This window comes from Epinephelus moara, chromosome 21, assembly GCF_006386435.1.
Source record: "Epinephelus moara isolate mb chromosome 21, YSFRI_EMoa_1.0, whole genome shotgun sequence".
NCBI classification, from domain to species: Eukaryota; Metazoa; Chordata; class Actinopteri; order Perciformes; family Serranidae; genus Epinephelus; species Epinephelus moara.
Window position 1 is genome coordinate 38,700,641 of NC_065526.1, and position 23,528 is coordinate 38,724,168.

Sequence of the window (23,528 nt, forward strand, 5' to 3'; positions counted from 1 at the left end):
GATGCTGTCGGGCGCCATTAAACAATAACGGTAACCGGCCACGTATCATGGCAATGTGAAAGGATGGTTTTTTGTCTGCGTCTGAAATCAGAAGTCACTGACCAAGCACCAGTTTTCGATGACTTTGGAGTGAGACTGGGTTGATCCTATAGTAGTATAGGGACATCCTATTTAATATAGAGGCGCATTTATTTGGATCTAGCCATAAAAGAAGTATGATGGCCTCTGGCCTTCTTATGTGCTCCAAGGTCTTCTCTCTATAAGAATGTACGTGTGTTTTTCTTTACATACATTGATTTATCTCACTCATTTGTATATATTTTGTATCTATTTTTTGTAATTGTTTTTGCCGGAGCACTCTGAACTCCTCAAGTTGAAAAAAATAGGATGATTTGAGAGGCAGACTTTCTGTGGTGGTCACAACAACAATGTTGGCAAACAATGGAGGAGAAACTGGTGGTAGTGGCTGCTGGATACCCAGAGCTACATGACTTTACAAACCCCGGGTACCACCATCTCAACAGAAAACAGCAGGTGTGGAAGCATGTAGCCTAAGTGTAATACTTGAAACGCGCCTTAAGCGGTTTTTGGATGTGTGCAACTGCTATGTTTTCATGTTGTTGAAATGGAAGAAATATTCTCAAACACTGCCTGTTTAATTTGTTGTAGGCTGTGAAAAGTGTAATCACCAATCATGTCCTCCACCCTAAGGTCACAAGTCAAACGTGAATTTGATGAACATGACATCCCTACAGGCCTAGCCTACTTGTTAAGATGGCTATCTTTTACAGTGTTGGAGCCTGGAGGGCGGAACGGCTGGATGCAGCATGCGCGTGCAGCGGTAGAGGGATGACAGAGAGAGACAGAGCCAGCGATACAGGAGAGAGAGAGAGAGGGAGAGAGAGAGAGAGAGAGAGAGAGATGAACAATATTCTGCCAATACAGATTTATCTCTTCTGCTCTAATTCACCGGCAACATAATAGCCCAGGTCGATATATCCTTCCTCTCTCTCTCCCCCTGTTCCTCTCTCTCCGCTCCTCTCTCCTCTCACTCTCTACCTCTCTCCACCACACACACATAGACGCGCCTTCAGCTTGTATGCGTCCCTCCTCGAGCCAGCGGGTGGCCGCCTGGCTGCTCGCGCTGCCGTTGGGGAGAGGTGGAGAGGAATGCGCGCGCCGCGGCCGCCTGGAGATGATCTCGTTTTGGTTGCTGTGCTGGAAGCTGTTGGTAGGTAAATGAACAGATCAGCGACACACGTCAACGACGTCTTTATAATAAACAACAACACGCTTCCCGGGGTTTATGTCATGCGGTGGAGATTTGGGGACGTTTTTGGCGGCCACAATGTAGCCTATGCGTGAGGTGTATGCGCGAGGCTTTGGCTGAGCTGGAGCTACCATCAAAGCCCGGTTTTCTTGGCTTCTGTATGTGCGATTATCTGTCACGATTTTGGTGCTTTGCCTGATTTTAGGATGCTGTCTTATGCAACACACTTGGCAGAAACGAATATTGTAGCAGAATATTATCATCAGAATGTAACCACACTGGATGACAAAGAATAGAATAGAGTAAAACAGAACAAAATGGAACACATGATTGAATACAACACCACAAAATAGAATAGAATGGAATCCTCATCTTCAAATTATTCACATGATGCCTAAAGCTGCTCTGTAATCCTCCCCCCCCCCCACACACACACACACACACACACACACACACACACACACACACACACATACACAGAGGTGTCTGATTAAATGGTGTTGATGAGGCTGTCTCCAGCTGTTGGTAGCGGGTAAACTGAGGTTTGAGCCTGAAAGTTAATTCACTTTACAGGCAAAGTAATTATGGCTTCTTTTTTTTTTTTTTTTTAAATCTCAAGTTCAAAAGGAAGTTAGATAGCAGGTTAGATAGCAATGATCCAAAAGGTCACTGTTTCACATCCAGGCAGACAGTGATCAGAAGCATGGATTAGAGCTGAGAGAGCTGCATTGCAACTAATAACTCTTCAATCCTTCCCCCATATGTTCTGAAATGATTGACTAACAGCAGAAGCATCTATGTACTGTCCATTAATCATTTAGGAACTATAACAAAGTTGTAAGTTGTTCTAACCTAACCTAACCTAACCTAACCTCAACCATGTATGTGGGAGAGCAGAAAACACTCATAAGAATCATCTCTTCTTCAAAAACACTGATAAACTATGTCATCCTGGTGATAGATAAAACATATGAATCTTTTTGGAACAGAGGAGCAAAGAACCTTATTTGTTGTCTTGGTATAACGATTTTTTGGCATCGCAAATCTTGATTCTTCTACTGCATGGCATGTTTCATTTGTCTTGTCTGGTCATTTAGAACAAACTTGACAATGTCACGAGATGTAATTTTTTTCAGATTCAAAATTCAACCAAAAGCTTACACCAGTGACTGGTGCTTTCATCATAGAAAGGGTCACAGGAAACACACATGATTGAATGATGAAGAGGACTGTCAATCTCTGGCTGTGTGATGTAAATAAAATAATGCTTGTTTAGAGAAAAAGTCTCTTGAGCCGTGCCAGATCACACTTAACTGAGAGCTGGAGTTCCAGTGGTCATTGTTATTATACGAAACGAGCATGTGTTACTGTTGTAGAGGCATTACTAATTTTCATAAATGATTGAATTTAGTCCTCTGAAGCTGGGCTGTGTTCAGGATTCATTTTAGATATGTGTTTGTGAGTGTTTGTTAATATTTATTTATGGGTTAGAAAGTATTAATAGGAATGTTGTTATTTCATTTTTTGGCTGTTAAACTTCTATAGGCCTACATCTACTATCTCATCAGTATAACTATCACCCAGCTCAGGAAGAATATGGAAAATGTCATCAAATTTTTTGCTGAATAATATGCAATTAATTTGATCTTTCTCCACACTGTGACTTAAGTCAAAGAGAACTGACTTTAGCAGCTTGCCTGCCTCTGCAGCTATACTTAGTGTTACCATAGCAACACTTCTCATCTGTCACCAGCACATGCCTGGAATGACAGACCATAATAATCTGCTAACCCACTCACAGCCAACGCATTGCCACCATGGTAACAATATGAAGGCTTGAGTTTAGCACATCACACATTTACAGGGTGTATACAGTTCTATAATCTACTGTGTGTGTAGCCTACGGGTTTGGAAATATGTGACTTGGTTGAGTGTGTCTAGAAGTGCATATAACTTTATGTGTGTCAGGGGTCCATGGATGTAAGTTTAAAAAAGTCATTGTTATTCCTTCACTTTTCCATATGATACAAACAAATTCCATTTGTTGTCCACACAAAGCATTGTAGTAGATTACAAATTTGTCAGGCTGAATCATTATTTTGTCAATATGTGGCAGAGAGAAGCTTAATAAGACAATCTGTGTTAACATTTGCATGTTTATAAATTGATTTATGGAAGCCTATTTCTGCCGCAAAAAGACTCTGAGTCTAAATTACAACAAAAATAGGGTTGCACAATATGCAAAAAAATAAAATGAAATAAAATCATATTTCAATTATTTTGACAGATATTGCAACTGTGATATGAGACCAGATAAAACAGAGTGTGTAATAAACATTGTAAGGTACATCAAGACTGTAAGTTACAATGTCAATATTTTGGACATTTTGACCTCAGAATTATTTGGGAAGCCTCAACTATAAAAGTATCTTCCAACAGGGATCTTCATTGTTTTTCGGGCCAAAGACCCCTTAGTTGAAAGAGACATGGGGCAGGGACCCCTACTACATATATACTATAAAATTGTATAGCACATTGAACCAAGCAGATGGAGATTGTCAGGCCTCAGTCTTGACCTGGGTTTGCTTTTCAGGTCGGTGAGGAAGGAAGCTCCACTTTCACAAAGATAGGCTATTGCAAAAGGCAAAACATGTTGGGTTCACATTAATGTGTATTCTCAGACGTAGTTTAATTTTAAAAGAAAAAAAAACCCTTAAAAAAATGATCAAACAATAACTTGGATGCCCTCCTGCAGTAACTCTGAGGGGTCCCACACATCCTGCTGAACACGAGGTCTTATGATATTGGCTGAAAAAGTCACAACTGAGTTGAGTTTGAGTTTACCTCAAAATTTTGACTTACTATTTCATAGCTTTGATTTAGGATCTTACCATTTTGACTTGTCTCAGAATACTGTGAAAACAGAAGTGAATTTTGAGAATGCACAATGTATGTAACAAGCATAAATTGACACGTTGTCCAGAACATAAACAGCATACGCAGGAGGCTACCTAGTGAGTAATATTTAGATGTGAAAGGCCACTGACAAAGTGGCAGTATTTGAGGAGTTTGGATGAGAACATATTGAACATTTCATCTTTTAAAAACAAAACTTTTTTTGGCAGAAATGGACTTCCATACAAATATTGTATAAATAAAAACCAAAATATTCAGAATGTTTTAATATTCAGGCTAGAATGAAGTTATCAGGTTATAATTATAAGGTTATAGGTATAATATAGGTTAAATAATTAAGTGTTTGTGTCCACAGAGAGCAACAGCGGGGCTAAGGAGGGCCACAGCTGAGCTAACGGACGTCAACCACGAGAACAGCAGCTCTGGAAACAATAACCCTGTCAACGACTCTCCCACTCCTATACAGCCAACAGATCCAGTTGCCATGGAAATCAGTTCATCGCCACCACTAACAGACATGGAGAGAGAAAACTTGGTCAGCTGGCACAGTCAGGAAGTGGAGGAGCTCCATTACCCAGAGGTTCTTGGGGTGCAGCAGCCAATCGGGGACAAGCAGGAGGAAGATGAGGCTGCAGAGAAAGACAATGGAAAAAGAGATGGAGATGAGTGTGACTATCTTGTTTTTGAGATAGGAGAGAAGAAGGGAAGGGGTGAAGAAGACAAAAGTGAAGGAGGACACACCACTGACAAAGGAGGAGAGGGAGAAGAAGATGGAGAAAGAGGAGAAACAGAAAGAAAAGAAGAAGGCAGTGGAGAAACAGAGAAGGATGAAGGAGGAAGAGGAGAAACAAAAGAAGAGAATGGATGGATTGGAGAGACAGCCGGAGAGATGAAAGATGATACTCTGTCAGAGCTCCTCTTCATCTCTGATAGCTCAGTGTGTCCTTCATCATCAGAGCCCCCGACTGTCACCTCAGATCCTTCGGAGCAACCTGCAGCAGCCGTGGCACATGAGACCCGGGGTCACGACCTCAGCAACAGAGATGATCTTAGCGACAGTCACCTTAGTGACTGTCTTCAAGCTGAATTGGCTATTGTGTACTCGGACAGCGAGGCAGGGGAGGATCAATGGGCAGCCTTCACATCCTGTGATGTCACTAACCAGGAAGAAGCAGGTGGCGGGATTCAGAATAGCGTCTGTGATGGAGAGAGCAAGGAAGAGGAGAGAGGTGTGGACGATGAGGAGAGAGGGGTACAAAAGGATAAGGCAGAAGTAGAGACTGGACAGGAGGAGCTAGATGGGAGAAGAGGCAGGGATGATGATGAGGAACAAATGAGATCAAGGAGAGATCTTTTCCTGCGATCTCCTTCTGTCAGCTCCACAGCCAGCTCCACAGACCCCGACAGGAAGGTAGGATTTTCCCTCTTTTTATGTAACACTGAGCATTAACTTTGGTTCCAAGAAGTCTCAAATGTATCCTCCCCACACAAGAAGTTTGCACATACACCGATTATTACATACTCTTTCCAACAATGAGATGAGAAGTTAGATATCAATGTTATGCATTAAGATTATGCAACTAAGACACCAATGCTGACCCTAATGTTGGATGCGGAAAAGGCATTCGACAGGGTGTCATGGCCTTTCCTGACCAAAGTCAGACTTTCATTAATCTAATAAAAGGAATATACAAAGAACCAACAGCAAGAGTAAGAGCAAATGGGACTTTATCTGACACACTGACTATAGGAAGGGGAACCAAACAAGGGGACCCCCTGTCACCACAACTTTTTTGTTTTATGTATAGAACCCTTAGCTGAGAGTACAATACAGAATATAGAGATAAGAGGACTTACCATAATAGAGGAAGAACAGAAAATTGCACTGTATGCTGATGATATAGTTATGTATATAACAGATATTTACAACTCTTTATCAGAGTTGTTAACCGAAATCACAGAATATAGCGCTTTATTAGGTTATAAGTTGAATTTGAACAAAACAGAAGCCATATAAGTTAGACGATCACATTAAAAAACAGTTTGAATTCAGATGGGACCAAGATGAAGTGAGATATCTGGGAGTGACTATTCCAAACAACCTGGATAATCTATATCATTGCAACTACGGGAAATTAGAAAAGTCAATAAAACAAGACATACACAGGTGGAAATATCTACCATTAACACTACTGGAAAAAATTAGTTCATTTAAAATGAATGTTTTACCACGTTTTCTATTTTTGTTCCAGAATCTACCCTTGCATATTACACGGGCTTCTTTCAAATACTGGGAGAACTTGTTGAGAAAACTTTGTATGGGATGGAAAGCGACCAAGAGTTAGGCTGACAATTATACAGCAAAAAAGAAATTAAGGGGGACTTGCCCTACCCAAACTAACTAACTATTTTTACGCTGCACAAGCAAAATCAATTTTAATAATGACTGATAAAGAAATTACCCCCAAATGGAAAACACTAGAGAGTAAATTGGTGGGATCATTACATAGACTGATTTCTTCAAGTCAGATGAAAGCAAATTGCTTCACACTTAAAAAATACAGTCAAGACCTGGAGAAGATTATTTAAAATAACAGATGTTAAAGACAGAGATCTAATTTGCCTGAGAGAAATACAAGAAGACCCATCCTTTATACCAAGCAAGTTAGATGATGCTTTCAAAATATGGGGCAACAGAGGCCTCACAATGTATTGTCAAATGTACTGTGAGAAAGGAATTGAGTCATTTGACAATGTAGCAAAAACATATCAACTCCCAAGTAATCACTTTTACAGGTACTTGCAAGTTAGAATTAGAATTAGATTACTGGACAACTTTACCAAATATTACAAGACAAGGAGATTAAAGACTTGAATGGTATCAAAGAGAATTGGGAGAAGGAGTTGAAAATAAAAATCTCTGACAATGAATGGAAGCAAAGCTTTAAAGACATTGTAGCTCATACAAGATCCCCTTATTGGCAGGAATATGCATGGAAGATGAATTTAAGATATTTTATAACACCACAAATATCTCTGAAGTATGCACAAGCCAATACCAATTGTTGGAGGGATTGTGGGGTTAACAATGCAGATCATACACATATATTCTACACATGCAAGAGATTGCAAGAATACTGGACTGATGTCTTAAACATTCAAAACAACCAGATGCACTGACTCAGCTTTCCTAAGTCTTGACATCGAAGTGAAGTGAACAGGTATGGTACCACTGAACAATGACCTGTATCGAAACCTTCTGTCTCTCTGACTGTACCTGCCATAGCCAGTGGTGCTGCACAGAGGTGCTGGGTGGATTAGTAAATTATTTTTTACAGCATGTAACCCATGCTGACTGCTGTGCACTAGCCAATGTTTTCCCGACAGCAGGCCAGCTTTTAGGAAATATGGGCAGAGGGACAACATTTTCTGTAGTGGGCCCCTCATTCACACTCATCACAGTGGGGTTGGGTGCAAAATCACCATACATACCACTATGCAAAATGTATACTTCCTGTGAATATAATCAAATTAATTATATTTCAACATGTATTTTTTTATCCACTCTGTGTTAAGACCTTATATTTTGAAAAGTAGAGGTAGTCACATGTGTGTCCTGGGCTGAAAAAAATGCCCTCCAAGAATGATCATAGAAAATTCAAATCAGACACCGACTGAAGAAATTACTGCAAGGTATTAAATCATAAGATCAAATCATGAGTGAAAAAACAGCCCTAATATTTTTTCTTCATTCATTTATTCTATCTTGAGGGCTACTTAAATCAAATATTTGTTAAATTGTGTGCTGAACTGAAACAGTGTAAAGAATATATGGTTGTCAACTCTCAGTTTTTCAATCAAACCCAATTTATGCAATTTCAAGACTGGTTAGGGACTCCAGTATGCAGAAATATTTAAATACACCATTTTTTTTTAAAAAATATTCCCTTTTCCCTCACCAAAATTTAGCATATCTGGAGTGTTATTTGAACTTATTTTCAACAAGATATGATAACATGGTTGGTCCCAATGGATGCCTCAAGTCCTCTAGTTTGTTATGATACCAGTGTTTTCACTGTAGCTTTAAAACTGAACCTTATACGGCAGATTGTATTTGCCAACATTAGTCTGCCTCACTTCTCACCATCAGCTCTGCTTGTCATACCTGCTGCTTCCTCACATTTTTTGTTTTTTTCACAAACATTTGTCCATTGTTCTCTGGTTCTTTCATTGTCTTGTTTTTTCTTTTCTGGCTTTTTTTAGGAGTCCCTGATTTTTTGGTGAGGCATTCTGACTTTGCTAGTCAGACTGCAGTCCATCTCACATGTTTACATTAACAGCGCTTGTGATTTCTGTGTATCACACACCTGACCCTTTCTGTCAGATGGACTAAACCATTTCACAATACCTGCGGGGGGTGGGGGTATCAGATAGCACATTGAAATGTGTTTTTTTTTATTATGCAAATCTTGGCAAAATTCTGTCTGTCAGACAGCATCATCGCAATATGTGAATCCTCCAATGTATGAATTCAGTCTCTGAACCTGCAGAAGTGTGATGTGTTCAATTTCAAATGAATGTTGAATTTGGTGTTGGCCTATTTTAAAGGTCATTTTTTTGATTCTCTTCATTAGTTATTCTTTGTATCTGATTGAGCAGATTGATTGTTTCGATCTTTGCAGGGGTGGTTATGGGTCCTGTGTGTGTGTGTGTGTGTGTGTTAGTATGTGTGTATGTATGCTAATATAAGTTTTTGTGGTTCTTGTGGTTCTTTGTCATTGATGTATTCATATTGTTTTTGTGTCTTGTATTAATGTTTGTTATCTTGTGGGGTTTTTTTTGTTTTTAAAAAAGGAAAAAATGGCCAATAAAAAATTGATCACAAAAAAGAATTCAGTCTCCATTTTAATGTACATATGTCAACATTTTTCTATGGTGGGACCCCTTAAATGTCCATTCAAAGTTTCGATCACCTATATGTTTATTAACCTAATCCTGAACCTCATTATCCTGTCAGGTTCCTGTAGATTTCTGTGTCCAACAAGAGACCCACAGTGAAAATGTCTCCACTGAGCATGTGGACTTTCTGTTGGCCCGCCAGCAGTGGAGGAAAATGGAGGAGGAGGTCAAAGGTCAGCCAATTCCCAAACCAGGGCTCAGAGCTCAGGGGAGTTTCCAGGGAACCCACACTGCACTGTACCCCCCCACTCGCAGCCCCCGACTCAAACACAGGTAGGAAATAGGAAATGGAGGTAGGTTATTGACTGTCTTATCAGAGAATATGCTGTAGAGCTGAAACAACTGGTTAATTAAGCAGTTAACTGATTAGCGAAAAATATCTGACAACTGTTTAAACAATTGCTTAAAAGGATAGTGCACCCAAAAATGAAAATTCAGCCATACTCAGCCATATGCCGAGGGAGGCTCAGGTGAAGTTTTAGAGTCCTCACATCCCTTGCGGAGATGGGGCTAGCACCAAAACTCCACCTAATGGAGGCTGGGCGCCCCAGATTAAAACGTCCAAAAAACACATAATTGAAACAACAGAATATCTCCATACTGCTCGTCCGTAGTGATCCAAGTGTCCTGAAGCTGCGACATAAAAAGTTGTTTGGAAAAACGCCATTTAAACTCTGTTTTTAGCCTCATTGTAGCCTGTAGCTCTAACTGCCTCTCTGTAGACCGCGCTCACGTGTGTGCGCTTGCACGAGACCGTGAGACATCAGCACTGTGTTCATGTGTGTTCACGTGCTTTCACTGGTCTCGCGTGCAAGCTCACACACCGACTAATTACTCCAGTAATTAGTCGGTGCCAGGATGATTTGCGAGCAGCTGAATGGCAGTGGAGCAAGCAGCCACCAACTGCCAGATTCTCATCTGATCTCCGCAGGACTCCACTCAGTCCGGGACTGGAGAAGGTTAATGGTTTGATGCTGCTTGATAGGCAGGTAGGAGGTGCAGTTATCTGTAAGTGTAGCTGTGATGAAAGTAAACAGTCTGAACACAGGTCAGTTTTCTCTGACAGCTTAAAGTTTAGTTTTAATCACCAACTCTCTGAGAGGAGTTTATAAGTTTATACTTCCAGACTAAAATGTTGCAGACTGAAAAGAATTCAGGCTTTAATTAAGTTATTTTTCAGCTTCTTAACAGTGAAAATGATAAGTCGGAGTTTACAATGAACCTGGGTACAAATCCTAGTTGTCTCAGATTAGTTACTTGTGGTGTCAAAGTTATTGAAATCATAAATAGAGAGATGTTGAGCTTTTCAAATTATCACTCCCTCCAGGAATTAGACGACACCATGGGTTTTCAGTTACTGATGGATTTATTCTCTTTTCTCCGCCCTTCATCACTGTCATCAAATCCACCATCAAACTGTTCAAATATATGACAATTTACAGATGACAACATATTAATATCACTTACAAGCTGTAGAAACATGACAGTAAAAATGCACAATGAACATACAGTAAATCCCAAAATAAAACATACCTCGCTGGCTGCACACAACCGAGAGGGAATGAGTCCACTTGAGCAAAAATATAAAAATAAAATCTTCAAAAACGGCAATAAAAGTTACTTCTTCTTTTGTCCAATAATGAAATGTTACTTTATACTCTTGACTTTCTCCACTCTCAACTCCTTCTTGGAGGAGATTACAACTGCAGCATCTCTGTACCTGTTCTGCACCTCATGTAAACATTATGCGCAACACCCAAAAGCGTCCCCTGCGCAACACAATACACACCCAGTACCTCTGCAGTCCTGATACAAAACAAAATCGAAATTCAGGAAAATAAATCATTTAAATAATGTATGTAAACAAAACATATCAAATAATGACATAAATAATATTTATGGCAGTTAAACAAATGATGATCAGTTTGTACATTGTACATATTGTAGATTTTCACTAGCACGAACCACGCCACAACAATATGTCGTTTATGGGTTTAATGGAATACAGGAGTTATTGAATGTTGAGAATAGATGAATGGATGTGGGTGAGGTAGAGGGAAGATGTCATCTGTTAGGCTGGTTGGGGGAGATGTATTGAAGACCGGGCGGAGGGAGACTCAGTGCGGGGGTTCCGTCTCAGGCATATATATCCACCCGAGCTGATCACTGGCCCCCAAAAGAGTCAGATTTAAATTGAACTGATTTGAACATGAGCTTGACGGAGATCGTTAAGATTGTCGCGGATGTAGGAGCGATATGCTTGGGATGACCAGCAGCCTAGGACCTGAATGGTTTGGTCTGAGATGCCTAGTCTGGCTGCTGTGGATGCTGCGCTGATGCGGAAGGAGTGGCTAGAATAGAGTTCTGGAGATACGCCTGAAATGCGTAGGACTTGGTGTAAGTGTTTCTGGAACCAGAATCGATTGGCCATTTTTCCTGTTTCAGTGAGAAAGTGTGGGTGTTGAGGTGATGCCTTAGCAGCATACCTGGAGCTGATGTATTTGGTCAGTGGGGAGTATGGGCTGAGGTAGGATTCGAGGCGGAATAACTAGATAGGGAAAGAAACTCCCAACTGATCTGTTTTGCTCCTTCGGATTGTGAATATGAGTGAGTCAGCAGCGTGGATGGTTATGTCAGATAGACTGGGGTAATGAGAAGGATTATAGACAGATGAAGTCGGGGCAAATTCAGAGCACCTCAGGAATCCAAAAAAGCCAGCAGAAACATGGATTCTAGGGTTAGGGCAACCATAGGATATATGTAGCCTGAACGAAGGGAACGAATGCAGAGGCTGAGAAGGTCTGAAGTGAGTGGCAAGCGCCTAGCTGGGGCAGCCGGTTCCTGTTAACACAGGCCTTTTATTAACATAGTAACGTGAGAATGGGAGGTTGAAGGACAATGGAAGCCAGTGACTAGTTTGATGTAGAAGTTGATTCCTGCTAAGTAGGTCTGGATGGTGGAGGACCGTATTTTTTGGATGGAATGAGCATGGGTGATGAAATTGCAGATGGACATGACGTCCAGAGAGGGAAAAGGCAGCCGGTAGGTGGAGTGATATGCCTTGAAGCAATTCCAGCCACTTAGGTAGGCTGAGAGTGTGCTTGGGGCGAGACTGTTAAGGATGGCTTCTTGTGAAGTGTGAGAGAGGTTTGACAGCTGTGGAGCTAGTTGAATATTGTGGCTGAAAATGGTGGGATAGGTGTGGGGTGGAGATCCGATTCTGGGGCCAAATGTCTGAATTTCTGGAACGAGAAGCGAGACAATGAGTCAGCAATGTTGTTGTGTTGAACGGGAACGTGGGCTGCCTGGAGGATGAACTGATGTTGAGCTGAGAATAAGGTGAGTCTGCGCAGGAATGCATGATGGCTAAAGAACAAGATCGACCTTTGTTCAGGATCTCTACAACTGCGGTGTTATCGGAGTGGATAAGTATGGACTTCCTAGACCATTCATGCCCCCAAAGAATGGCAGCTATTATGATGGGATACAGCTCGTGAAGCGCAGAGTAAGGAGAGCGGGACTCTGAGTCAAGGGATTCGAACTTTGGGGGCCAAGCGGAGACTAACCATCTCCCTCCATAGTAGCCGCCAAAACCTGTGGAGGGAGCCGCGTCTGTGAAAAGTTGAATGTCCTCAGGCTGGGTGATGAAGTCGTCGTAGAAGAAGGAAATGCCATTCCAAGAAGATAGGAAATGTAGCCACATATTCCTTTTCATTTTGCAGGCATTGTCTAGAATGACCCTATCGTGGAGAGAGGGAATGGCAACAGCCTTAGACAAAAGGATGGACAAGAAGGATTTAGCTTGAGGGATTATGCGGATGGCATAATTGAGATGGCCAAGGAGGGCTAACAGCTGGCGTTTGGTGCATCTGTCTGCTAGGAGGTAGTTTAACAGAAGCAGAGAGATGCGCTGTATTTTCTCCAAGGGCAGGGATGCTTGGAAGGAAATTGAGTCCAGGGTGATGCCTAGGAACTCAATGGAAGTGCCAGGTCCTGATGTTTTCTCCTCGGAAAGTGGGACGCCGAGTTCAGAGAAAGCATTAGTGAGCGTATTGAGCCCGTGGCGAGGATGGTGGAGTGACGACGAGAAAATCGTGGAGAATGTAAGGGAGCTTGTGGTTGTTAGTAAGGATCCAGCATAGGGCTTCTGAAAGAGAATTGAAGATCTTAGGACTGCTTTTGCAGCCAAAGGTAAGGCACACAGAAAAATAATATGCCCCCTTCCAGCAAACGCCAAAAAAAACCCAGAAGTCAGGATGAATGGGCAAAACTTTGAATGCGCTGGTGATGTCTGCTTTAGAAAGCCAAGCTCCACGTCCTGCTAGCTGAATGAGGGTGATGGCATGGTCGATGGTTGCATATTGCATGGAGAAATCCGGACTGGGAATGACACTGTTGATGCTTGGAATGTGTGAGCCGTGTGGGGAAGACAGGTCCATAATTAGCCTCTTTTGTCCAGAGTATTTGCGAGTGGCAACACCTATTGGGCTGATGCGGAACAGTGGAAAAGGAGGAATATCGAACGGGCCTATCATGAATCCGTCTTTAACCTCTTTAGCCAACAGGGTGTCAACAGTGTGAGGTTCTGCAAGAGCAGACTGGAGGTTGTGACAGACGTGGGAAATGTCAGGGAGAACTGCCATACCGGGATGAAAACCATGTGTGAAGCCATCTATGAGAAAATGAACAAGCTGTCTATCAGGATGGTTTTGTAGAGCAGTGGCAAGGACATTTACCGGAACGGGGGGTGCTGAGGTGCTGTACAAGTTGGTCTGCAGCTGTGGTTGGATTGTGGGGGCAGGTGCTCCTGGCATGCGCACCGCCGCAGAAGGAACAGACATGCAGGAGGTGGAAGTTGGAAGTGAAGGAGGAGGCTGGAGATCACCGAGTTGGTTAGCCTGTGGTGGGACCCCTTGAGTTGCTGACTGAGGCTCTCCTGCTGCTGCGTTGGCTATTGCAGAAAAAAAGAGGAGCAGAAGCCGTGTTTCTGGGAACGGCTGAAGGAAGGGTAGGGGAAGGGATGATGGGATGAAAGGATGTATGTGCACAGGGATTTTGTGAAGCCTGTGAAGACAGGGATGAAAAGAAAGCTGAAATCATCTGATAGGAATTCAGGAACAGAGGGAGCAGGCACAGGGGGACATACAACCTGGCCCCCACCAGAGGGGGCTGATGATGCAGGCTGTGGCTGAGGCAGCGACGGCCCTGTGACGTCACGCCTGACGACACCGGCAGTTGGTGGCACGGGTGAGGAAGCCGGAAGAGCGTGAGGTATGGAGTCTGTTGCTGCATTGATAGAGGCTTAATACAGCTGAAAAAGTGTGGCTTTGTTGGCGTTGCAGTGAAATGGGATGCCCTCACTCCGCAGGAAACGTTGGAGGCGAGTGGCGGTCCAGTCTCTGATATTGAGCTCAGTTTGAGGACGTGGAGACTGCCGACTTGCAGATGAGGGCGCACCGCGGGTGCGCCGTGGTGAAGAGCCGGGAGCTGGAAGCCTAGGCGATGGGGTCAGCTGCCGATGAGGAGAGGGTTGGAGCTGGCTCCTACACCCGTGCCCGCGCTGTCTGGTCCTCGCTGAAGGAGGAGAGGAGGCCTGAGATCTGCGGACCCCCGTGGTCTGAGTCGGAGTCGGAGAGATCTCGTTGGCAGAGCTTGAATGTAGACGCCGGGACTGAGGTACGCTGATCACTGAATGCAAGTGACTACGCCGGTGTGTTTGGCTGCGGTCTGGTCGCTGCTGCGAGTCTGTGGAACAGAACGTCGAACGGATCGCCGCCTGAATTGGTCGGGTAGATCTGCAGTACCGGATCCATGGTAGGTAACGTTAGACAATCTTTACGTTGTGTCTTTGTTTGAATGGAAGTTTTCTCTATGAAGCGTTTAAGCGAGACGCGCGGTCTGTCTGAGCTCGAGAAATCTTAAGACAAACAGGGTAGGATGGGTTGACCCGGCATAAGTAGGCTTGGCAGGTGATTAGAGGTGTGGTTGAGGCGTGGTTCTGCTCCCGAACCTAAGTTAACAGGTTAACTACATACATAAATACATAAATTGCAGCTACATTTTAGTAGAATGGTTTCAGTAGAGATTACATCTAAGACATCTGAATGTACTAGTTATTTCTATTCATTTGTTTTTGTATAATACAGGAATCTGGAATCTCAATCTGCTGTGGTAAAGTTGATGAATTCACGGGTTAAAACTTTTGTTGTTTAACGAGAAATGTGTTAGGAGCAGAATTTTTAATAACTTTGGTATTATTACCTAACACAAGCTATATTAGTCTGATCATAGATAAGCCTGCTTAGATAAAAAAAAGGAGTTATGCTTTACACCACTGCATATAACTGGTGAGTGCTGCTGTTGGTTTTTCCACGTTATGTAGTAACTGACTATATTGTTAGAAACCTTTTGTACTCTGCAGCAGATGTTTTTAACTTCATTCAGTCAGAGGACAGACATACAGTTGTTACCATAAGGTCAGATAAGTTACAGTCATCATGTTACAACTGAAATAGAAGACGGCTACAAAATAAAAACTTCCCACTGTGAAATGTCTTGCTCCAATCTTTGTTTCAAAGGTGCTTCGGAGTCTATTGGCTCGTGTTTCTTAACTCAAATTGATGAGGGAGAATGGCCGTCATTGTTAGCATAGCTCAATTGTTGTTTTGCGGCAGCCTCCGGAGGTGAAGTCAGATAAGGTAAGGGGCGTGATGTTTCTGATACATGCTCTAAACATTGCACCAGCTACAACAGACTGAGTGAGCTGATCAATCAGAGCAGATTGGACAAGACAAAAAATGTGTGTTTTGAACATTAAAGCACATAAATCTATTCCACTAGACCCCAATATTACATATTTAAATCAATATGACCCTGAAAAAAAGCATAATAGGTCTCCTTTAAGATGGGTTTCCTCCTGTCCTCTCAAAGGGAAATGCAACCACCAGTGCCCAGGGAGCCCCCCCTGTCCTCCACCCTGTCCCCCACTTCAGAGGACTCAGGCCTGGATGACTTGTCATACCGCAGCCCACTGGAGGAGCCAGAGAGCGCTGTGGAGAGAGAGATCCGACTGACTCTGGAGAGAGAGGAACGGCACCGCAGGGAGAGGGGGGGGATTTCACAGGGCCTCACTATACCCAGGTAACAACAAATAAAGAGGATGGAAAGGATAGTGTTTTTCTGTAGCAGTCAAATGTTTCACTATGTTCACCTGCTAGTCAATCATTTTGTCTGTCTGCTGTTTGCTCCTTGGCAGCTAATGTCAAAAAATATTAGTACGTTTTTAGGAGAGGGATTTTAAATTAAATAATGGATTTACAAGGAGCAAGAGCAGAAAAGCTTATTCGGGAAAAATATTCTAGTTCCTGTCAGTATGTGTTGCAGCATTCTGGATAAACTGTAGAGTCTTTAAAGTCTTAATTAGGCAGTCTGATAATAAGAATTTACAGTAATCTAGCCTAGATGTAACAAATGCATTGCAAATTTCGTTTTTTTTTTCTTACATTTTTTTGAGACGGGATGTGCCTGAATGTCAATGCTTGAGGTTTTTATACGTGGGCATTATATTATTATTATGGCATTTTCTGGATCCTGTTAAGGACTTATCCTGTTCAAAGATAACTCCAAGATTCTTTACACTGGTTCTTGAGGCCAGGGCAATTCCATTTAAAATAGCTACCACTTAACTTTAGATAATTTTGTTTTGGAGGTGTATGGGGCTAAGTACAATATCTTCAGATTTGTCTGTGGTTAACTTGGTTGTGAGCTTGGTGGTTAGCTTGAAGCTTAGCTAACTGTTTGGTTTCACATAGTTTGATCGTTATAATTGTGTGTCATCTGCATAATATTAAAGTTTATGGAGTGTTTCCTAATAATACTGCTTAAAGGAAGCATATATTGTAGTATTAGGTGACATGCCGAGTAAGGAACCTTGTGGAGTTATTGTGTTACACGGGGAGAGTGAACTAAGAAGGCACTGAAACGTCCCTAAGTGTCTGCCATACGTTCCTGTGTTAAAGGAATACTCCAACGATTTGGGAGTTATGCCCTTTCTCTATCATTTTGATATTGAGACAACATGATCAATATCTTTTTTGTGTCTGTACGTCCAGTGGCTGGGTCTCAGTGGTTATCCATTAATGAAATTGCAGTATTGCAGTATCAGAAGTCAAAAAGCTCCTTTCCACTGTGTGTCCTTCTACTGGGAAACATATAAACTGAACCAAAATGAAACTTGTTGAAACTGATTGTTGTTTTTTTATTGTTCTGTGTTCAGACCCTCTACATTGCAAACAGGACGATCTCCACCCAGACCTCCAGCCTGCCGCACCCCTACCTTGTCCATCTCCCCATCCCCTTCCTGCTCCTCCTCCCTTCCCCGATCTGTCTACCATGAAATGACAGCCAATAATGTCATTATCTTGGAGCCCGACTGCTCCAGCTCTGCCTCCAGGAACCGCTTACTCTCCTCTGCAATTGGGGGCCTCTCCGATTGGCCAACAAGCCAGGATGCAGTTCCTTCCGCCAATGTCATTGTAGTGGAAACCTCCAATCTCATCATTCGCAGTGCTTCAGAGTTCTGCCTAAGCTCCGCCCCTGTATCCATGGAAATGCAGGAGAGCACTTTTTCATCCAATCCGTTCTTTAAGCTACGTTCCCTCAGCAGCCAATCGCTGGTGGAGCAAGAGATCCGCTTGGTGAGACAGAGGGAGGAGGAGTGGAGGAAGCAGAGGGAGGAGATGTGGAGGAGGAGGAGGGAGGAGGAGTGGAAAAGAGGGAGAGAGAGGTATGATACTGTGCTGGTGTCTCCAGGCCTGAACGATAGCATCAGCTACAACGGTACGTAAAGTCATGGCCACCTATTTAAATTTCAGGAACACTCATGGGTTCATGACCAGTTGAACATCCTAGAAACATCACTGTTGTGTCGTAGTTCAGCTAAAATGATTCATTGTAAAAACTTGTTAAAAGGGGTCTTTGAGTTTTTAATCAACAGGGCATCACTCAAACTGAACCAACTAAACCGCTGCTTCTATTTGTCATTTAGTCAAAGCCATATTGTCATTAGTCAAAGCCTTATTGAGTAAATTTAGTGTTGGGGATTCAAAATACTGTCAGTAATAATTAAATGGTTTGCAGATGATGGTGTGATTTCACCATTCTTATCCATTATTGAATAGAGCACTTGTCAATCAATACTGGATTAAGAGTGTGGGATAAGAAACACATTCTTAAAAATCTGGTTTCTGTCTGGGATAAAAATCAAATTGAATTAAAATGATCACTGCTTTGATTCAATTCTCTTTTTGTTCCATTTGTTTTTATTCCAGTGCCAGAGGTCCCAGACAGATGTGTCTCCTCCCCATCATCCCCCTCCAGGACCCGCAAAATGGAACGATCCAGTATGTCTTGTGACCACAAGGTGGGCTGACACACACATGTATATCTATATACAAACTCTATCTACAGCAGGGATGCACCAATTTATTGTCTGAACATCGGTATTGGCCGATATTCTCAATCAGCCTATCATCAAATAAGGCAACATGAAAGTGACCGATGTTTTTCTGTTGTGTCACATCAGTTTTGCCCAGGCTAAAAAGTAGGGCTTGATGATTAATGGCCACAGTCTTAAAGGTCATATGTACAGGTGTTTCATCAAAACGAATATTTGAAAAAATAAATAAATAAAATATATCCATAGAACGTCTAGAAAGATGTATAATTAAAGTCTATATTTTCCTGAAAAAAATAATTGCAGTAGAGAAATAATTGTTTTAGAAATTTTCACGGGTCCAACATATGTCAATATTTTGATTTGGGTACGTTGGTTACATGCGGGGGGGGGGGGGGGGGGGGGTTGCCAGATTGTGATAGCTGCAGAGGTATGGCATTGTCACGCAGAGGTTGCCGATTTCCTTCTGGACAGGTAAGCTAATGTTTGCTAACTAATGCAACAGGGCTGTTAAAAGATATATCTGCTGAATATATCTAATATCTAGTAAAGCCAAACTAGTAATTACACTACACCTAGATGAAATATGTTAAGAAAAAGTAAGGATGATGGTTAATTTTAGATATTTTAGGAAGTTCTCTAGAAACAGTGTTTTTGGGACTGTGATTGTTCCGGTTGTAAAGTTGTCAAATAGTGTCGTAAATCTACTGAATATATGAAATATCTAGTACAGCCCAACTATCATGTTATTATTATTATTATTATTATTATTATTATTATTGGTGGGAAATTATAACAGAGGAAAATATTTCCCGTTTTAATATCAAGAACACTTTCGTGTTTTTGTGTGTATATAGGACGTTGTTGAATCAGGGAATCCGTGTGTCCACCACGACAAAGGATCCTAATTGACTAATTACGTTAGCATTAGTGACGAGTAGAGCTAAAAATGCTTTACGGAGATTGTTACAGTGTGTTACAGGGCGCACAAGAGAGGATTCATGATTTATTATTATTATTTATTAATTACTATACCACAAAAAAACTCTTCACTTGACATTGCTGTCTTCAGTGTCTGTCGTTTACGAAGTGTCTGTTGTTTACGAACCTGGCAACCTGTATAATTGAAGAGTGGAGCGAGAGCGGGCGAGTGTGAGTGCGACACCTACTGACCGGGAAGTATGAATCCTATATCTATCACCTTTAAATTAATGAGCAGGTACAAGAACAATACAATGACTGTTTGGAAAATCGCCTCTGTGATCTCACTGTTGTGTGTTGTGATGGCTAGTAGCAGCTGGCATCCTGTCCTCCCTGGGACAATAGAAAACATGTTTGTGACAAACAGATCTTCCCGTTTGGGATGAAAAGATGCAGTAAACTTACTACTGTCGCGTCAGAGGACGCACCCTATTGTTTCTCCGACAATGCTACATTGTGAACAATGAATATGTGCCAATATTGGCAGCAGTAGTGCTACTTAAAGTTAGCTTTAAGCAGACGGTGGACAAAACTAACAGCACATGGAGGTTGCATTGAGTTACATTATGATGAGTTCAAGCTCTATTCAGTAAAAATTACTATTAGGTGAAGTTGAATTAAAACGTTCTCATAATGTCTTCAGTGTAATCTTGTAAAATGTAGTTTTTGACTAGAAATTTTAAAGCAACACAGTGGAGTTTTTGAGCCCTCAAAATATATATCCAAGATCCTTGTGATGGTACATCAACTCACAATGGGTTGGATGACACCTCTGTCATTGCTTGAGAGCGTCTGTTCCACTTGCACTGGCACTATGCAGTTTCGGGGTTCAGGTAGGAACCTGGACTCAAAAAGGACTACAAAATTTGTCTGCTTTGCTGCATACGTCATATCCCCCTCTCGTCATATCCCCCTCCTCTCTTTAGAGTAGCGTAGCCAAACCAAGGTGAACGAAGTTAGACGTGGTTGTCATGGCTGGCAAAGAAAAGGAAGAAGGTGAAGGTGTTGTCGGAGGGAAAAAGAAAAGAAAACGGGAGAGTGATAAAACAAGAGCTCAAACAAGGATTAATTTTGGTCCGGCTTTCACACGCTGGCGAGAGCTGAAAGAGGAGGAGGGATGCTCAACCGATGGTGACCTGGTGCTGTTACTGCTGTTAACTTCTACTTAGGAGACACACTGTCTGCTGCCTCAGGTACATTTTAAGATAAAGTGTTAGCCTACATACAGACAGCTTTCATTTTAGTTTGTCTTTAACAGTTTGCTGTTAGCACCGCGAGCGCGATGTGCTAGTGTCGAATGCGATTGTAAATCATAATAGCGGTGAATGAGAGACTGCGGACAGAGCAGATTGAAATATGGCTTCCTACATGCTGATCACATGTATTGATAAAGTACTGGCTTGGCTGGCAGAAGTTTTATTGCACTTACTTACAGTAACAAGCGTAGTTGTTGTCAACTAGAGTAATTTTGACGTTATATTCCCTTCATCTGCACTGCAGCCTCCCTGCTGTTGTCTGACTTCACTCTGTTGTGTGTGTGTGTGTGTGTGTGTGTGTGTGTGTGTGTGTGTGTGTGTGTGTGTGTGCGCGCTGTGAGGAGGAGGTCAGCCCTGACATGCAGAGAGCAACTAATTTCTGAGTTTGAAAATGAATAAATAAATAAAGCAATCGGCCTAATCATGTATGTACAAAATGCTATAAAGCTACTTTACCTGTTCTGAAGACATGATGATCACACATTACACAGCCAGCTTCAGGAAGTTCATCGGTATCATTGGCTTGTCAACAAATGCATGCACAGAAAGATTTTTGCGACAGTTGTAACAGACAATACCGTTTTTCGTCTGTAGGGGGACCCCGTGAGGTAAAAAGCGCAATCCTCCATTGTGTTGCTATATTAAACACCGTTGTTTCAAATAGAAATGTGTTGATGTTTTCACAGTAATAAAAAATAGATATTAGAGAGGGTATTGTGATATATATATACAGTAAATGGCTTTTGAAGCAGTTTTTAAAGATGTATTTCATGTGAATATTCGTGTTATATTAAGGGTTGTTTCATAAATGTGTATGAATTTGTGCTCATGTACAGGTAATGTAATGAAGGGCTTAACTACTTTTTGGCAGTTTCTTTGCATCCCTGGCACAAAAGGAGGAATAAATAACAACAAAAACAAAAAATAACAATATAAAAGCATCTGTATTGGCTCCCAGCCAAATTGTTATTTTCAACATTGGTATCAGTATCATCCCTCAATTTCGAAATTGGTGCATCCCTAATCTAGTCAGTGGAACTTTATTTTGATGTTGAGTAACTGGTAGCTTAGCTAAGTACATTTTACAAGTAGCTTGCCCAACACTGATTATCATTCATTAATCAATGTACATATGGTACACCACTGAAAAAACATTTAACTTTACAATCATTTTGTTACCTTACCGTAACATTCACTATAAAATGTCATGTCCTTCCTGATACAAACATGTATATAATGATTTTATGATGATTATAATGATTGTATCCTGTTAGACAGCAGCTAACCGTATTTCACTGTTTTGAATTTCTTCATGTATCAGTGCATGGCATGAAAATCATATTCAAATTTTCAAATTTGTTCTTTTGTACTTTCTGTGTTGGATAATTGATTTCTTCCTTTACTCATTCGTTCATTTGTTACCTTTAATAATTGTGAACTTCCTGATTTGTTAATCAGTTGGATTGATACATTTTTTAATCCAGTAGTTCACAATTTAGCAACTATATTATTCGACTCATTTTTTCATTAACCCTTCACTCTTGCATTCATCCATCTAATATTTTCTCCAACCATCCCATCCTCTGTTTCTCTTTTTCCCCATTTATCAATCATCCATCCATCCATCCATCCATCCATCCAACCAACCATATTCATTTATCCACCCATCTTGGCTCCAGTGGTTCAGCTGAATCTTCCCCCTCCCTCCAGTTCCCCCCTTGTCTCTCTTCAGTGTCAAGACGACCAAACGCCATGGCGCAGCGATGGGAGGCCTCCCTATTAGCCAGTCAGAAGAAGGAGTGAGCAACAACAGTGCTCAACTGTCAGCCATTTAAAAGCCAAAATGAAATCTTACGCTTCTATTCCTTCATCCTTCTGTCCAGAAAACTCTCACAGTCCTGTCTGTCTGCAGCTGATGTCTGATGTTTGTCACCGCTGTGGGTTTGAAACCAGTGGGTCACAAATGTGTTGTCTGAAGGATGCCCCATGAGAGAAGGACTGTTTCTTTCAGTCAGCTTGGTTTCAAAGATTAAGGTAATTCACCTAGTTTGACTTTCTACTATGAAATTGTTAAAAAGTTTCATAGTCAAAGTGGTCTTTTGCATGACGTCTGAAACAGTATGACTGTATGAAACAATGGAACTGCCAGCCATGTCACAGTTTAGACATTTTTTATGTACTGTATATTATAACTTTTGTGGACTTGTAAGGCACAGGAGGCTTGTCATAATAATGATTGAATACAAAGTTACAATTTAATAATACCACTGTTTTTGACATTTACCCAGATTTTATGAAAACCTTTGAAGCACATGTCAGAATCTGCGGTATTCTCCTTTAATATTTAGTATTAACAGCACTTTGATATCTAGATATGTATGAATTATGGTACTGGTACAGCTGCTGATATTTATTGATTTTTATGACTGACTGACTGACTGACTGACTGTAATGCAATGATTTTCAAACTTTTTCTGGGCAGTCACATTTTAATTTCACATATTAATTCAGTCTATTTATTTTAAAATGACAGACAACATACAGCATTTTTTTATATTGTAGCTATGCATAGCAAAGATTTGAGACGGTAGCCTACATGCAAAAAAAAAAAAAAAGATATACCATGTTGTGTTCTTTTCAAATGACACTATGTGTATTTTACCAACCCAGACTTTGAAAATCACTGCAATAG

At 41.5% G+C, this 23,528-nt stretch overlaps 1 protein-coding gene across 1 annotated transcript; it reads left to right on the plus strand.

Annotated features, from left to right (window-relative positions):
- Window positions 1-1,048: 1,048 nt before the first annotated feature.
- On the plus strand, window positions 1,049-23,372 carry LOC126408967 (uncharacterized). Its single transcript, XM_050074790.1, has 7 exons — window positions 1,049-1,231; window positions 4,542-5,597; window positions 9,204-9,418; window positions 16,076-16,285; window positions 17,421-17,983; window positions 18,475-18,566; window positions 22,547-23,372. The coding sequence occupies exons 1-7, from the start codon at window positions 1,100-1,102 to the stop codon at window positions 22,637-22,639; spliced, it is 2,361 nt and encodes a 786-aa protein (XP_049930747.1). The 5' UTR covers window positions 1,049-1,099; the 3' UTR covers window positions 22,640-23,372.
- Window positions 23,373-23,528: the final 156 nt, after the last annotated feature.

Coding starts and splice junctions, on each gene's coding strand:
- LOC126408967 (XM_050074790.1), top strand. CDS start 1,100: ATGCGTCCCTCCTCGAGCCAGCGGGTGGCCGCCTGGCTGCTCGCGCTG. Junction 16,286..17,420: donor CAGGGCCTCACTATACCCAG/GTAACAACAAAT, acceptor TTCTGTGTTCAG/ACCCTCTACATTGCAAACAG. Junction 18,567..22,546: donor GTATGTCTTGTGACCACAAG/GTGGGCTGACAC, acceptor CCCTCCCTCCAG/TTCCCCCCTTGTCTCTCTTC.